Source organism: Mastomys coucha, unplaced genomic scaffold (genome assembly GCF_008632895.1).
Source record: "Mastomys coucha isolate ucsf_1 unplaced genomic scaffold, UCSF_Mcou_1 pScaffold15, whole genome shotgun sequence".
Classification (NCBI taxonomy): Eukaryota; Metazoa; Chordata; class Mammalia; order Rodentia; family Muridae; genus Mastomys; species Mastomys coucha.
In genome coordinates, this window is record NW_022196897.1 from 53,254,939 (window position 1) to 53,273,063 (window position 18,125).

Genomic DNA, 18,125 nt, shown 5'->3' on the forward strand with positions numbered 1-18,125 from the left:
AACTATAGTGGCTGTGCTGCCTTTGAGAATATTTTGATAAAAAGAGTTTGGCATAGACCTCCGTAAGAGAGTCTTATTAACACGAGTAAGTCACTTGCACAGGCTGTAAACAGTGTATCGAAACCAAAACTCTATTTCCTGCTTTCGTCTTTCTCTTTGTCCTCCTTCTCTGTTTTGTCTGTTTCATATTTCTCTTGATCTGGCTTTGTGACACTGTCATAGGAAGGTGGAGAGATGGTAGAGGCAGTTGCATCTGTCTTTTCTGGACTTGAATTCTCATTAACATTATCAAAAACTATATCTTCTTTATTGGGCAAATCATCATCCCTGTCTCCATCTTTTATGTATATACTTGATATATTCTTGACGTTTTGCCTAAGGCGGTACCTTCTGTAAGCACGCTGAATGATAGTCGCAGATACATCCTCTTGTTTTCGCTTCAGTGTGGTTGTGATGGGTTCGTAGGACACTTTAGAAGGATTGGCTGACATGAACCTTTCTTCCATCTGTGAACGAAGAGAATCCATTTCTCCACTCTCACCCAGGACCCGCTTTGTAAAAGCAAATAAGATGTCCAGGCAGTGGATGCGGTCTCCACTCACCATGGGCAGGTCCATAGCAATGAGCTGGACTTTGTTTGGCTTTGCAATGAGGAGGGGAGGATCCAGGGCTGCTGCAAAGTCAGAGAGCTTGCAGAACTCTATGAACTGAGTGGCATCAGGGTCGAACTTCTCCCAGACCTCGTAGAACATCTCAAAGTCGTCTTCACTCAGAGGCTCAGTACTTTCTTCAGTGGCAACGCTGAAGTTCTCCAGGATGACAGCGATGTACATGTTCACCACAACCAGGAAGGATATGATGATGTAGCTGACAAAGTAGAAAATCCCCACGGAAGGATTTCCACAGTCTCCTTCCACTGAACTTCCTGGGTGAACTTTTTTTGGGTCACAATCAGGAGGTGCGCTGTTGAGGATGGGGGCCAGCAGTCCATCCCAGCCCGCAGAGGTGGTGATCTGGAATAGACAGATCATGCTGTTACCAAATGTCTCAAAGTTGAACATGTCATTAATTCCAGCTTCCTTTTTAACATAGGCAAAGTTGGACATCCCAAAGATGGCGTAGATGAACATGACCAGGAAAAGCAGGAGGCCGATGTTGAACAGCGCAGGAAGGGACATCATCAGAGCAAAGAGCAGCGTGCGGATCCCCTTGGCGCCTTTGATCAGGCGTAGGATTCGTCCAATCCTGGCCAGGCGGATGACTCGGAACAGGGTAGGGGACACGAAATACTTCTCTATCATCTCAGCTAGAAACATTCCTGTATTGGAGGGAAAAATAAACAGAAATGTTGAAAGTTCCATGCGGCACAATATCATGAATCCAAATAGCTATTCTATGTTGATTCGATATTTTATTAACTGCTTGTGACATTTTTTCATTTAACTAAATTCATGGACACACTCCTCTCTATTTTGGCTGGTAAGATTTTTTTTTTCATTTTCTTGAGACTAAATTATGTTGTAAATAGAAAAGATTATGCATGCTCAGTGCTCACAAATTTATTCTCAGGGCTCAGGATGGAGCTCAGTGCTAGAGCTATGTGTAAACTAAATCCTACTAATAGAATGTGTGTGTGTGTGTGTGTGTGTGTGTGTGTGTGTACGAGAGAGAGAATTTATGTGTGTGTGTGTGTAAGCAAAATCATATATACTTACAAAATTTATAAAAATTTTTAACTTAAAAACAATTTTTCTTTTTCCTCCCTCCCTCCTTCTTTCTTTCTTTCTATCTTTTTTGAAATAGAGTCTGACTGTGTAGCCTATGCCCTTAAAAGGAGAATGGGATTTGCTATGTAAACCAGGTTGGCTTGGAAGTCACAGAGATCTGCTTGGCTGTGCATTCCCTGTGCTGGGACTAATGATGGGCCTCACTCCAGCTGCCCATGTTTCAAATATCATCCTTTGATTTTTTTTATGGCTATTAAACTGCATAAATTCTTATTGTGTATTAAAATCTAGTGTTTAGTTTCTTGGAATCCTTTGAACCTTTATTTTCACACATTGTTGCAACTGTCCCCACTGCTGTATTTTCAGTCTATAAGCACTGCCATATAAAGTTTCCCTGATAGTTTTATTGAAATTATAAATTCATTTCCATGAAAGGTGGTCACTGAGGCTTGAGAGTTCTCTCAGGTCCTTTGGGGTTAAGAGTTCTTGCTGCTATTACAGAGGACCTGAGTTCTGTTCCCAGGCCCTATATCTGGTGACTCACAACAGCCTGTACTTTAGCTCCAGGGTGTCTAGAACCTTCTTTCTGCCTTCTGTGGGAGCACATACCCATGACATACATTCTCACAGATACACACATACATTTGAATAAAAGCTAACAAATCTTCAGAAAGTCATAATTTTAATGAAAGTCTTTGGAAGTAAGCATAAGATAAGCCTTCAGTTATTTCAGCATTTTTTGTCCTTTTTTTCATAGACATCTGATATATTATATGGTAAATTTATTACTAGGTTTGTATTTTATCTCTATTTATAAGCTTGAATTAGACTTTTCTTCAAATGTGTTTTCTATTTTTTTGGTCAACATTTCAGAAATTATTAGTGTTGAAATGTAATTTATAGTTTGGCATTTCAGAATTCCAATTGATTTATTATTATTATTATTATTATTATTATTATTATTATTAAAGTTTGAGATTGTCTAATGAGGTAGCGTAGGATGGTCTGGGACTCCATATCCTCCTGGTAAATCCTCCTTAATGCTTGGATTAGAGATAGCTGTGCAGGGCCACAGATTGTGAATGCTGGAGTACCAGGTAAGTGCATGGCCACAGCCAACTCTTTCCCTTTAGAAGAGCGCCACGATGTAATGAGGAAGAAGATGAATTACTCCTGGGTTTTAATGCATACACCTCCTCCTTGTTATCTTACTTAGACCTGTGGCTAGCATTGCTAAGACTATGTCCTTAGATTATTCTGACTGAAAGGGAAAGCTTCCATCACTACACTTTATCTTGCCATTATGACTTCACTACCTGAATTTTAATTTGCTTGGATATGTCACATCTGGTAACAATATTGTTTGAAAACTGGTTTTAATTCATTTGGCATTTTTTATTGTGTTTCCACATTATATAAACTTTAGATTTTTATGGCCCTGTTTGATTAGCTGTGCATTTTATCGAGAGAATTTATTCCATCAAGAAATTTCAATGCTAAACATTAAATGTAACCTTAAGATATTAGGCATGTTGGATATATAGAGGTCAGGAAAGAGATGGCAGTGAAAGAAAAGGCATATAAATCATGTCTGTGATACACAGACACAGATGCTAGATGAGAAATTACTGAATTTTATAAACTGATCCATTATTAATTTTAAGAGATGAGACGTCAAATTTTTTGACATTTTAAGTCCAGGATGAATTTCAAAAATAAGCTGGTATCTGTATCAATTACCCTTGACCCTGCTAAAACTAAAACTAATTGCACATTCTTTATTGACTTCCAAGACACATCTACAAATAGATGTCTGTAATCAGGCTTCTTGAGGCAGGCTTGGAAACTAATCTCAATGAGAATTCTTTCTGACAGACCCATACCTTTGGCTTTCAGGTCTGGGGTTTGAACTTGGTAATTCTGGCACAGAACTTTGCTTTCCTTCCAAGTCTCCTTCCTTCTATCATCCTAATAATTCACTCGACAATAAAATGGATCTCAAGCATGCAGACACTTCTTGGAACACATGTGGACTTTATCCAAAATTAAGATTTGATTAGTAAATAACCTTACCTACAATGGAGAGGATCACTACCACAAAATCAAAAATGTTCCATCCCACAGTGAAGTAGTAATGCCTGAGGGAGATCAGCTTCAGCACACACTCCCCAGTGAACAGGATAATGAAGACCACGTTAATCCAGTATAAGACATAATCCATGTACTCAGTTTGTCCCTCTTTTTCTACCATCATGGTGACCATGTTGAGGCATATAAGAACCATAATGGTGATATCAAAAGCTTGATTTGTCACTAAGTCAAATATACATCCTTGAAATTTGTTCTGCAAAAGAAACCAAAAGTGAGACAGGATGCTGAATAAAATTCTAACGTGGTATCTGCAATTTTAAAGATGTAAAGTTTCTGAGAGGAGTTGAAAGGGGGGAAAAGCATGATCAAATATATTGCATGAAAACTAAATAAATTTTATAAAAGAATAAAAATATGTTACAAATTTAGGACTCAAACATGGTTAGGAGAAAAAATATTGAATGTGTGTGTGTTTGTTTGTATTTACCCCTGGCCTTGGAATTGGTTTTTGTGGTTTCTTGGACCCCAGCTTTTTCATTGCATTATAGTATTTCTTCTGTTCTTCTGTCATGAAGATATCTTGACCTCCAAGGTAAAGAAATAAAAGAGAAATCCAATTAAAACCAGAACCAAAGTGTAGTTCTTTCTTCTCCTTCATAAAAAGGTTAAATATATAAATATAGAGATGATAATCCCTTTGCTAATTCCTAGGAGTTATATATAAGATGCCTAAAAAGGATTATCTATGTATAGACATGGACATACTATAATTCAAATATGCAGAGTATACAACATATACTTCTTTTGATATACTAATATGTCCTACTTTAGCCTGTTTGTTGATGTTTTATTTTCTATGCTATCTCTCTTACTAGAAAATATTTGTGCTAAGTAACACATAGATTAGGAAGATTTAAAATGTCTTGTACTCATTGGCAGACGTTTAGGACTCTAATCACAAGTAGGACTCTAAAATAACAACTAAGATAGCACTAATTTTCTATTAATTTATATTTTTCCCAATGACACTATTTCATTAATGGAGAAAAAAGTACAGACAATTCTAGAAGTGCTTGCGCAGTTCTTTATCTCTGTCAACATCCATGTCTATGTCAATCTTCATGTAAAAAAACTGGATTTTTAATAATCCCTCTTTGGTTTCAATATAAATATTTTATTGGATATCAACATTACACTTATAAAGTTCAGGTTCAAGGGAAGATATCAATGGTCAGTCTTGAGCAATCTGAAAAACTATCATAATTAAAAAAAAAAGAAATGCAGTCACCAAGACTAAACAGCAAAAACTGAGGTCAAAATCACATTTAAGTCTTTCTTCATCAGACAAGACGAAATATCAGAAAGGAAGGCTAGAAACTTTGGTTACTTCTTGATGTTTTGCTGACTTCTGAAGATTATCTACAATCTTCACAGGCTTATATGGACTCTGCTCTGGTTTTTGCTATTTCCATTTTAAACGCATAGCATAATGTAGAATAACGTATGTGTTATAGATTCATTTCTGAGAACTTGAAGCTCCAACTCCTTTACTTAACTTATGGTGTTTTGGAGTTGAGCACAACCTGGCTGTGCCTTCCATTTTGTTTTCCTGGTTTAAGTTATATTCAGCTCCATTTTGGGTTCATTTCTTACTGGTCATATGCCTAACAGTAGCCACATGTTCTTTTTCTTAGATTTTATTCACTCTTCCTAGTTGGCCCACAGTCCTTATGCCATTCATTTTGGTACTCATCTGATGGCAGAGAGTTCATGCTAGTGGTAAGAGCAGCCCTGGTCCTTAGTGTTCATTAGTAGTGACTGACTATCCTCGCACATCAGAAACTAAACAAAAGTTGGTAACAGCACATGGGAAATAAATTTAAAGCCTAAAATAATCTTTCAGACTTTGTTTTCCAGGGATGATATTCTGATTGCAGAGTATCATGATGGGTATGGTGAACATTAGAGGAGACTGTGCAACCCAGAGCCTTGAACCGTGTTTTATTACAGACTATGTAGGCCTTGTGCAGAATAGCCTCCTAGAGAAGTCAGATGGACATTCTAGTACTCAGGTTGTCCTATTTGAAGGTTCATTGAATGTCAAAGCATATCATTTAAGAATAGGTTCTTTGTTCAAATCTCATCTCTCTGTCCATATGTAACTTTCTATATTTCCTTAATGCATTATTATCATACTGTTATAGAGCAAATATACCATTTATTTGCTGAGAGGATCAACTGAAATCACACTTGCGAAACACTTAGTGTAAAATTAGGGCAGAAAAACACTTTATAAATGCTCTATATTAAGTTGAAATGTTTCAAATTCTGAATGTTTTGAGAATTGGCATGACACCCAAAATGGAGAATTCCATTCCTAACCCAATGGCCTGTGTTTTTTTGAAAAATGCAGGTACACTTCAAATATTATGACAAATTACCTTCATCTCATATCTATGAATCAGAAATGATTATCTTTTTGTGTAGGCTTTGGCCTCATACATCAATATCTTATTTTATATGTTAATATTTAAAAATACAAAAAAGTATGACATCTGAAACATTCGCAGCTCCAAAGTTTTGAGTGAGAGATGGTTTAGGGTAGTTGCATTCATCTTCCTCATAAGCATGTAGTTATTAAAAGGGTTGTTGTTACTTAGAATTTGCACATAGGTGCCCACATCCATAGTCAACATCTATTATCTTCCTAATTTTCCATTAACATGACCTATTCATAACTTACCTACTCATCTTCAGTTGTATACTTATGATTAATTATATAAATTTCAGTGTCATATAAATATATTAATGATAAAGACAGTACTAACAGAGATGATGTATTGTTGAAAAAACTGGTAAAATGTGAGTGTTTCTCTCATAGGGATTGGTAGAGCCATAAACCGTAATTAAAATATTTATATTTAAGAGAGTTAAGAGTCTACCTTGAATCCCAGATTACATATGGACTTTGAACCAAATAGACATCTTCCTGTACTCGTGGTAGTAAATTCTGTGTACTACATGCATGCCAATGCATGCATATATGTATTTATAGATGCTAACCTGAAACCTGGAATAATTTTCTCTAGTGACCCTACTCCTAATTCTCCAAACATCTCTTTTCCTGGAGATAGTACCCAAATCAATGTAAATCAGCTAACCATCAAGAAACCTAAGACAGATCCACAACAACCATGTGAGACACTCCTTGATAGAATGTCTCACTTGAATATGTTCCTTTTACCCATTGTTATAGTGTGTTCTTTTGGATATTCTAAGAGCAGCTCAGATGGCAGATTAAACAGGATCTGGACTAACCTGTGTTTCCCCAGTTACAGACAATTTACTAAAGCCCAGGTTCACAATCTGTGACTGAAAGAACTCCGGGGCTTGGTTTTTGGTGAAGCTACTCTCTAGGGTCAGACTGTAGATGTCTAGAGGCATCTTATGCAGACATAATGGAATTCTAAAAATGTCAGTGCTTTTATATTATTCCTTGCTGAAATACCCAATGACATATCAGCTCCCATTGAATAATATTTAATAAAGGTTTTCAAATCTGCTTTCCCAAAGCTACAAACATCATGTTTTTTTTTTTTTAAATTTCTATCTTCAAATCTAAACTTCATATTAATGGAGTGAGTTGCTGTTCATCCTGAATAGTTGCTTTGTTTATTAGGGTTAGACATTACACTCACATATTTCGGTCCTCCTTCATGAAGACAGTCTTTCCACTGACCTCCCAGTTGCTACATATTCTCTTTCCTACCTTCAAAAGGCAAGTCAAATACCACATACAACTACATCAGCTTCCTGACTGCTCATGTGCATTTTTGTAAAATTTTCTCATTGTGCTTTTTTACTAATTTATATGTGCAATGTAGCTGATAGAATAAAAGATTTGATTAAATATCTGACTGAAAGGAGATATATTACTTCTTCTACTTAGTCTGATATCTGATTTGGAGTAATTACTTGTTCTGTGTGCCTTCCCTCTTTTCTACTTTCCTAATTTTATTTGGTTATTTGTTTTCAGACCGGGACAAATACAGGGCCTTGTGCTTCCTAGCTAAGTGCTTTACATATGTTAAGTAACTCCATATCCTCTTTCCTAGGACATTGTAGCAACAAATAGGACTATAATGGTTGACTGTATGAGTTGAATTCTATTTCCTTCAAGTATATGTGGAAATTCTAATTCCTAGTACCCCAGAATGTGACATTGATTAAAGATACTGTTACTGCCTAGTATCTTTTAATTAAAAGGAGGTCCAAATGGAAAGGAGGAAACAATATAGAGGGAAAAAGAGAGTGTATATATATATATATATATATACATATATATATTAGATTTACATATACATATATTTACATTTACATATACATATATTAGATTTACCCCATCCCCACCCAAAAATGCAGCCAGGGCTGAAAGGGACTGGGGGATACAAGAATGGCTCCTCTCTTAGAGGCCTGGTAAAAAACATCACTCCTCCCACTCTTTGATATTGGACTTTAACTTCTAGATGTGTGGGGAATAAATTATTATTGTTTTAAGTCACATTCTTTGTTGTATTTTATTATGACAGTAAAAAGAAGCTAAAGCTGATATAAGAATTATTGAGCTCAAAAGCTAAGGAGAGTGATTGACGTGCACACTCAGCAGTTATTACTTTCATTAGTGACATTACTTCTTATGCTATAGTATAAGTGACCTGAGTTCAGCAGCCATACCATAAGTAACTGTCACCCAACTTCCATCATGAGACACACCACAGAACAATGATTATCGGGGAAAAAAAGAATACTTCTGAAATAAATAAATAAAACTGCTTTGAACAAAGTAGCTCACTGCTTTGAGTTGTAGTATATTTATTGTTCAATCCTTTATAGACAGAGAATTAATGTAATGTTTAAAACTATTATTATGTTTAATTATAAGTATATTTTAATAACTTTTAATACACATATAATAGTATAAAAATAAATAATATAAATAAATAAAACTATTACTATATTAAACTACACAACAAAATAATAAGATTATACATATATACAATTACATACTTGACCAATTATTTTGACAAATACATGTAAAATGATCCATTTATGTGAAGTTCATCCTTTCTTAGTGCAATGTAGGAAATACTTAAAATACTTATCTTCTTTTTCTGTTGGTTGAAATTATCTATGATGACACCAATGAACAAATTCAAAGTGAAGAATGAGCCAAAGATGATGAAGATGACAAAATAAATGTACATGTAGAGGCTGTATTCATATATCGGCTGTATATCTACCTGCGGAAAAAAATGAATAGCGTGTTGGCAGTAACATTGATTATTTCCAGTCATACATGGACTGGAAAAATTTAGTTTTCAGAAGCATACATATTCAGCGATAAGCACATTTGACAGATGCTTATATTATATACACATGGTCTTCAAATGATGTATAAAGGATCTTATCATAGGCAGTGATTGATCTCAGACTGAGAGAACAAGTCACCATGTGAATGACTGAAAATTCCCCGAAGTTACCAAATGAAATTGTAAAAGGGATCATACCAGAGTCATAGTAATTTTATTATGTTTCCATTAGTTATAAATATGCCTTTACTGGATTTCACAGGAACATAAACCAGCCTGTAATCTTTAAAGTTTATTGACAAAGATACTATTGCAAAGTGTTTCAAGACATAAAAACAGTAAAAACTATGAATAAAAATCACTTTACTTTTATTTGATCAACTTGTATTTTTTGCTCATTGGTTACCACTAGCCTATGCTAAGTGCTGGATTCACTTGGATCCTCACAATGAATGGTGAGGGAGACCCAGGATTATTTCTTTTTTTTTCTTTCTTTCTTTTTTTTTTTTTTTAGTAGACTGCTCAGAGTTGTTTGCAGGATATGCACAATGTAGCAGACCCAGAATTTATATTGGGTCGATCTCCAAACACTATATACCTAAGTATTTGAAGTCACTAAGAAGGCAGCTTTTCATTGTATTTGTTCATACTCAGGGTGCTAGAGAACTGAAGTTCAAATTCTAAAGCTAAACTAAAAATAAATAAATAAAATTTAAGACTTGGATTTTGGTTGATCAATACTTACATTAACAGAGTCAACTGCTGCATACATAATATCCATCCACCCCTTGAATGTTGCCTATAAATACATTTAGAAAAATTGAATGTAAAGTTCAGACTCTAAAGTTATCATGAACACAGTTTATCTATTTACTCTTCCAGTCTTACTAGCAGCATCAAATTAGTTTTGTTCAATTTAAAAACACCAAGTCAACATAAAAATTGCTATGATTTTTTTTTAAATCTGATTACCACATACATTTATTTCAGATGTAAAAACCATGTGAAAACTGATGTAATTTTTTTTAAAGGACGTACTCTTAAGTTTTTTTTTCCTGAATTTCTAAATTGTTACAATACTTGTGAATTTTACATATGAACTTCTCCTTTCTAAAAGTGGAAGGGCATTTTATCATTAGAGCAGGGAATAATTTGTCTCCATGTCTCAGGGATTCTCAATGCCTTTAAGAATATCTTCCCATTATCTTGTAAGATAAACACAGAATTCCCATAGTGATTACTTGGAAGGTAATTGTTGATGCAGTGATGGTGATTCAAATGAATATAAACTATCAATTGTGGATTAATAAATCTACAAATCAAGAAAGCTGTGCTCTTTAGCTATGCTTACAGGACACATGCTCTAAGAAAATATTAAATCTATTTGAAAAATCATATGGCATCTTAATTTCTAGTTAGTAGCACATTTACACAGTGTTTCACACTCCATTCTGTACCAAGTATTCATGAAGGGGGTCACTTACAACTTGAAGCAGTGACAGGTAACCAAGCCCAACGTTATCGAAGTTTACTTTCAGGTTTTTCCATCGCACATTTCCACTAACATTCATCAGGGCAAAACACTCAGAACGGTTTGCAACTTGAGATGTAGAAAATCGTGACCCATCTGTGGTGTTAACACACTCATAGAACTTGCCAGCAAACAGATTGACTCCCATGATGCTAAATATTAGCCAGAATATAAGACATACAAGAAGCACATTCATGATGGAAGGGATTGCTCCTATGAGTGCGTTGACCACTACCTGATACCCAAAAGAAAGACAAGAGTAGTTAGGATCAGTAGGAAATGTCAAACAGACACCAATGAAGAATTAAAGGTGTAAGTCCAACCAACCAACAAGTCTATATTGCACCACTGACATACAATGGTTAGTAGTGATCCTAGTAATACAAGGTGTGTCATAAGCCATGTGATGTTGTTGCCTTACCAGTTTAATGATTAAGACAGTAAAACTACTAGCATACACTGAGGAGTAGATAGCCAAGATGATATTGCGCTTCAAATAAATGAAAAAAACAACAAAAACCAACAACAACAAAAACTGAACAAACAACCCCCCAAAAAAACTTCTCCAAAACCCTGATCCTACTAAGACAAAGTCATAAATTTACAAACTTTTGAAAAGAGAGAAACACAAATACTTACAAAAAAAACCCTATAAATAAAGGATGTGTCTATTTACAGTCCCATGTTTCTGAAATCACCAGCTTTTGGAAACTCACTCTCCCCTATAGTAAACCTACTAGTTTGTATTTGATTAAGATAAGGATGGGAGTCTTTTAGTGGTTTGTACTGTTAAGATTGTGATGATTCTACAAAGTGAAGGTAATTTTGTTGAAGTTATCTTTCTAGCTTTAAAATTAGCTCTTCTGTAAGTGCTTGGCCAAATATAGGCGTGACGGCCCCAGTGGAAGCATGCTTAGGTGAAGCCTATGTTCTGCTTTCTTCATTACTGCCTTTCAGCCTTTCCTTTGTTATTGATCTAGCAATTTCACTGTTTCAAATTTCCTGAACTACACCTTCTAGCATAGGTCTCTCTCCCTGGTTTTCTTAATATTTCATTCTTCAAAAACCTGTCTTTCCTTTTATTCTTCAGCTCTAGTCCACATTTGAGTACAATTGTTAGATAATAGCTTAGCATTATCTATTAGATTGTTAGATAATAGCTTAGCATTCGCTTTTTCATAATTTTCAACTTATTTCAATAGGATCTCAAGACACTTCCAAATGGGGACACATGTGGGCTCTCTGATCCCCGATGAGACAGTCGGAATCGAGATAGGCTTCAGCTGTTTAGCCGGCATTGGTCCCATGGTCTCTACTGCTGGTGTAGCCCTCTTGTACATACAAATATTGGGCCTGATCCTGCTTCTATAGAAATTCCTTCACTGCAAAGTCAATGCAATGATGGTGACTCCTCAACAGAAACAATAAGAATGACTGTGGAGAGATTTCAGAGGTGCATGAGGCAATGGAAGGAAAAGCATCATGGTTGTTCTTCATGGCATATTTTATCAGATCATAAGTAGAGGTTATACCCCTAAAGAATAGGCAGAACATGGCTCCTCACTAGACTTATATCTCCATCCTCATTTCTTCAGTTCCCCCTTTTGTGTTTATCATTGACATACATTGTATCCAGTAGTCATTAGCCCCGAAGCTTTCCATACTCAACTCTTTCTATAACTTATAGCATCCACGTCTGGAGTGCCTAGTGACCTGTGGCTTTTTACTTTCTTGGAAAGTTATGGCTTCAATGTTAACACATTGTGAGATCTTAAACTGTCACCATTACACAAGTCCCTGTGGCATTTATGTAGCATTATATGCTAACTGTAGATGGTTCCATAGAATGCTGTTTCCTTGACCTGGACAATTTGCTGTCTGTTGGGACATGATAGACTATGTACTATTATACTCTTCATTTTTTCCCAGCACAACAAGGATATTAAAATGTGTCTTAGTAGAATGACAGGGAAGGAACAGAGCCTCAGGACTCTGAGGAAACTACACTCAAATGTCTCACATCTTCTGTTTCTTTATTCTCCCAAAGGGCCCCTGCCTCTTGAAGAAACACTTTCCTTTTCAGGGTAAACATAAACAAATATTTGGATCTTATACATATATGAAAATATTTTGAATCAGATAAACTTGTTCTATAAAAATGAGCAAAAATCACCACTACCACGAGAAAATAAAATCAAATTAAAAACAAACCCAAAAACCAACCCCCCAAATAAAACCCAAACCAAAAATAAAACAAAAAAGAAAAAAAAACCTGTAAATTCTAGACTTGTTTTTATCAGCAAAAGAAATAGTTGTCTAGGGACAGAAATGTTCTGTTTATGGAAATGTAATACACATTGCTCAAATTCATGGGCCAATCCACTATGAATATAATATTCAACTAATGATCAAAAAATTAACCTTAAAGTTAAAAATCCTAATATAATCTCTCTGCACAAAGTGAAATGGGGGTTTTGCATTCCTGTGTTGTTTGTGTTTTGCTTTGGAGTTCTTTTGAAATAGTTATCTCTCATACACTTAGCAATCATCTATTGTATGTATGAACTAGTAAAAGGTAAGCAAGCAGAGCTAATAATACAAAGAAAGAGCAGGTCATTCTCTGATGATTACAAGAGGATGATTAAGTCCAGAATCTATTTTTTGGCAGGACTTAGAGTAGCTACTGGAGTGTGGTGTGTGTGCGCGCGCGCGTGTGTGTGTGTGTGTGTGTGTGTGTGTGTGTGTGTGTGTGTGTGTGTATGTGTGTGTGTGTGTGTGTGTGTGTTCTGTGCATGCAAACTCACACACATGCCTGGGTATCAATGAGATCCAGGTTCTTATGAAGGCAGGGTATATACCCTATCACTGAGCTATCTTAGGCTTCAATTTTTCTGAGATTCGGTCTCATTATGTGGACTAGGGAAATCTCTAAATCATGACCTTCTTTTCTCAGGCTTGGAGGTAGCTGGAAACCCTAAGTTAGAAATCTTCATTTCTAAAAATAATCCCCAGACAATGCTGATAGTTTGCCAGTATTCATATATTTAAAATGAATGAGCCAGATGTGTCTCCATGTTAAAATGCTCAGAGACTGCAACTAGAAGATGGCAACTATAACATGATGATGGTTTCGGGTATGTGGTTAAAGGTAAAAGGATGTTAGGGTATGCCTTGTCATGGACAGACAGGCAAATTCAAATTCAATTTAATGGTAAGAGTTATTTGTATTGATGACTGCTGTAGTGAAGTTGGTGAGTTGGGGATCAGAACAGAAAAGAAAAGCACTCTAAACTGAGAGGTCAGTATAGGCTGAGGATCAGGCAGAAATCAGAGGAAGAAGAAATTCAAGATGAATAGCAACAAATGACTTGTGCTAAATGCAAGAACTATCGATATTGTCCTCTGGGTGTTCTGAAGAAGCTGCTGATTTAATACTGTCCTTAAAACCAGGTTGACTGTAGTTCCTGTTCACTTGACTTTGTTTCTATAGAATGACTCTGTTTGAGGCTATTATGAAGCATATGGCAAGGGAACTTAACTCCTGGGGCTTAGATTTCTTTAAGTGGAATTTTGGTATAATTCCACTGATTTTGAATCATTATTTTGAGTATGAAATTAGATACGGTGGCTAATATTACCTCAGCTTCTTATCATTTCTTACGTTTCCTACCTAGCTTTGCTCTGTAATCAAAAATCATTTGGACATTTGATGGGACACAGTATTGATGTGTATATGAAAAGTTGTATCAGGATGATCGGTGATCTCATCCTTCAATTCTAGTATATATTATCCAATCTCCATTTTGAAAAGAAGGGCCTTTTATTAGTTATTAAATATATGAATATTTTCTATCCATATTATATAAAGGAAGGATTACAGTGTCATCTATTACTTTGCTACTTAGTAGGTACTCTACAATTCTGTGTGTCCTTATTCTATATAAACATATCACATGTGTATGTATGTGTACATGTACATATACTGTGATAGTCCATAATAAGTGTACACTTGCTTTAGAATTATCTCAAACTACAATTTAAAAAATAAGAATTTTACATTATGGTGTTTGGTATTTTCTTACCCTCATTCCTTCAAATCTAGACAAAGCTCTTAGGGGTCTTAGGGCCCTCAGTGTCCGTAGAGATTTAATGGGGCCAAGGTCTGAGTAGCCAAGAGTGTTGGCTACTAAAGTAACTAGAGACACCTGCAAAAAATGGAAATTCTCAGTAAGAATTTTAATCAAGTGACAAAACACAATGAAAATTCAATCCTAAATTGCAGTAAGAGAAAGAAACAAGAATGTAATTTTCTTCTAGTCCGATCTCCCTATATAATAGGTAAGAAGGAAGTTTTTGGAAAAAAAATAGATGCATTGGAAGTTTAACCAAAAGATGAAATAATGGAAGGAAGACCACAATTAATAGAAACAGCATACACAACTTTTGTATTTCACAATTACTGGCTATCTAATTGTTTATTAAATCCCAACATTTAATAACAGCAACCAATAAATTGTCTATTAAAATGAAACTCATGGCATACCTGAGTGTGCTTCCAAAGCTTTAAATAACAGCCTGTTTAAATAGATCTACACATGATTATAGCCTGTACTTAGAAGTCATCTGAAGTGTCTGACTGAGATGGGAAAAAATTCAAAATAAGAGTGTTCACAGCTTTTGATTTGTCAATCTTTTCACAAAAGATCTGACTATAATAATTTAGGAGAGCAATTTTGAGTCATATTGAAAATACAGCGAGACTGGACGACTCACGGCTTAACTGTCACCCTAACGGTATAATAATTTCATCATGGTAGGCCTAGCAACCATGATGACGATGCTACAGGAATGTGCACTCCTTTTTTTATGGATCATCTCAAAAGAAAGAACACTTGCAGAAAGGAAATCAACATCCATTTTGGAACAGAACAGTGAGTTCTCAGTGAACAAAAATCTGTATCTCTAAGTGCTTTCCGCCTCTGAGTAATTTCCGTTTATTATTGACTGCAGCAGGTACTGTGTCTAACAACAGTATCTTCCACACAAGCTACTGTAATGTCAAAGAGACTCAGTACTTCTAGAAAAGAGTGGATTTGGGTACATTTCTACTGGGTGGTTTAGAGAATAAAACCTTCATTCCTTAGAAGTTCACTGCTGCTGCCTGAGACAGGCACACTGCTCTGTGGAATAGAGGTCCTTGTGTAGTCATTTCAGAATATCCCGTTAAATGGAGGATACATTTTAATAACCAATAGCTAGTAGGACTCGCTACTCTTCTCACTCCTAAAACAATTCAGTCATGCATGCCCCTCATTTCCCACATAAGAGAAAGGGTACGCTCTCTTTTTCATAGGAGAGATTCTAAAAATATTATATAAAATTTGCAGTCTTTAATGAAATAGTAGAATAGTCCTTCAAACTGATGCTGAATGTTCTGATAGTGACTATGTGATAATCTTGAGAAACGCGACACTCCACTCTCTAACAGAGAACATATGTGCAAATACCCACATGTGTATTGCTTCTTTTTAATTTTAAAAGTATTTCCTTTATTTTTTGAGATTATGATAATTAAATAATTTTCCCCTTCAATTTCCTCCCCACTAAGCCCTCTCATATTGACAAATCAGTCTGCCTCCATCATAGACTTGAAAGCCATCTTGTAATGAAGACGAGGTAGATTAATTCCTGTTTGTAATTAAAACTGTTTCTCAATGTTGGGCTATGCCCCATATGTAATTTTAACTACAAATAGTTCTATGCTCCCTGTTCCAGGAAGTGGCAGCCCTGCCTTTTGTTTCAAGAGGTTATTATGACATCTGTGGTTACGATTACCTTGTTATGAGCACCTGTAGCCATCTCTTTATTTCAGGAAATGGTTATAGTCTCTTTCGGTAACACCACCTCTTTGCCTACCAAATCCCCTATTTGGAAAAGCCTTACTCATGGTCTATAAAAGTCCTTATCTCACCATGTCCAACGATGATCTCTTGAACACTGCTTTTAGGGAGAGACAAGCTATGTACACATTTTTTTTAAAAGCTTGTTTCAATTAATTACTTGCTACAATTACTTTGACCATGATGATTTGGGTAAATAATCTTTTTTCTCAAATCTGCAGGTTTAACAATATACCCCTCTCCTCTCTTTTTCATGACTTGTTGTTACATATGTGTGTATGTGCATGTTTGCACATGAACACACATGCATATTCCTGAATGCATATATATTCTAGGAATGTTAGAGACTATACCAGAAATCTTTACCAACAGGACTGCCTAAACTTGTGAGCTGAACAAGCACAATAATAGATGTTCTAATGTGGCCCTCAACTTTACACAAGGAACTGCAGACAAGTAAGAATATAAGAAAGTTAGGGAGTAAGTAGTATATTTGCATATGAAATTGTCAAAAACTTAAAATAATAAGGAAGCAATGACACAAGTTCACCATCTCTTCCTCCTTTATTTTTTCTGTGATCAATATTGAACCTAGGTTCTCATACATGGAAGGCAGACACATTCTATAATCTAGTTCTGTACCTAGCCCCCAAATCATTTTTCCTACATTGGATAACATGTAAATTATTCTTATGCATTTTTCATCATGCAAGTCCTAAAATGTTCTCTGCATTTACTGAAGTAGTTAGTGGTGACTCCTGTGCTTTGCTGGCCATCTGGAGCAGGCAGTAGTTGAATGTTTGAGAGGAGACTCATTTTGGTTTTCTCCACCATTATGATTGAGGTAAATATTCTTTAGTCTTTCCTTCTCTCTAGCATAGAATTAGTCTTAATCCTGAGTTTTTTACCCAAGTTTTAACCACTATGTGACCCAACATGAATATATCTCCTTTATGTCAGTAATTAATGTGAAAATTAGCATCCTGTCTTTTAGAAATATTCATCTGCCCTTTCCTGTTTCTATCGCTCAAGGATCCTCTAGTCTTTCTTTCTTTTTCTTTCTTCCTCTCTTTCTTTCTTTCTTTCTCTCTTTCTTTTTTCTTTCTTCCTTACTCTCTCTCTCTCTCTCTCTCTCTCTCTCTTTCTCTCTCTCTCTCTCTCTGTTAACTGGAATGATATTTAAATCGTGTATTTTTAGGAAAATTATTTTTTGAATTATGTGTGAATATTTTACCAAAATGTATGCCTGTTCACCATGTGTGTGTACTGCCCACATAGGTCAGAAAGGGGCATTTGTAACAGGTGCTATAGAGTGCTGTGAGTCACTAAGAGGGTACTGGTTTCAACTTGGTCCTCTGGAAGAGAATTCAGAGCCTTAACCACCGAGCCATCTCTCCAGTGTCAAATCAGGTATATTTTTAAAACCAATTTTGTTTGATTTTTGGGAAACATATGCAAAGGTTACCAGTATTAGATAGAGTCGTATGGAAGAGAAGTTACAATGGTT

At 35.6% G+C, this 18,125-nt stretch overlaps 1 protein-coding gene and 1 long non-coding RNA gene across 4 annotated transcripts in view; one reads left to right on the forward strand and one right to left on the reverse strand.

The window, feature by feature from the left end:
* LOC116090256 overlaps window positions 1-18,125 on the forward strand; it is a 110,317-nt gene that overhangs the window by 49,342 nt on the left and 42,850 nt on the right. The window contains exon 2 of the long non-coding RNA XR_004118626.1: window positions 1,093-1,272. This is a non-coding gene — a long non-coding RNA (uncharacterized LOC116090256). The remainder of the gene's footprint in view (window positions 1-1,092; window positions 1,273-18,125) is intronic.
* Scn9a (sodium voltage-gated channel alpha subunit 9) overlaps window positions 14-18,125 on the reverse strand; it is a 145,008-nt gene continuing 126,896 nt past the window's right edge. For all 3 annotated transcript variants that reach the window (XM_031370487.1, XM_031370486.1, XM_031370488.1), the window contains 7 exons: window positions 14,801-14,923; window positions 10,672-10,953; window positions 9,933-9,986; window positions 8,981-9,118; window positions 4,306-4,410; window positions 3,801-4,071; window positions 14-1,318 (listed from right to left, as the gene is read on the reverse strand). In XM_031370487.1, the coding sequence (XP_031226347.1) occupies window positions 132-1,318; window positions 3,801-4,071; window positions 4,306-4,410; window positions 8,981-9,118; window positions 9,933-9,986; window positions 10,672-10,953; window positions 14,801-14,923 (2,160 nt within the window). In that variant the 3' untranslated portion in view covers window positions 14-131. The remainder of the gene's footprint in view (window positions 1,319-3,800; window positions 4,072-4,305; window positions 4,411-8,980; window positions 9,119-9,932; window positions 9,987-10,671; window positions 10,954-14,800; window positions 14,924-18,125) is intronic.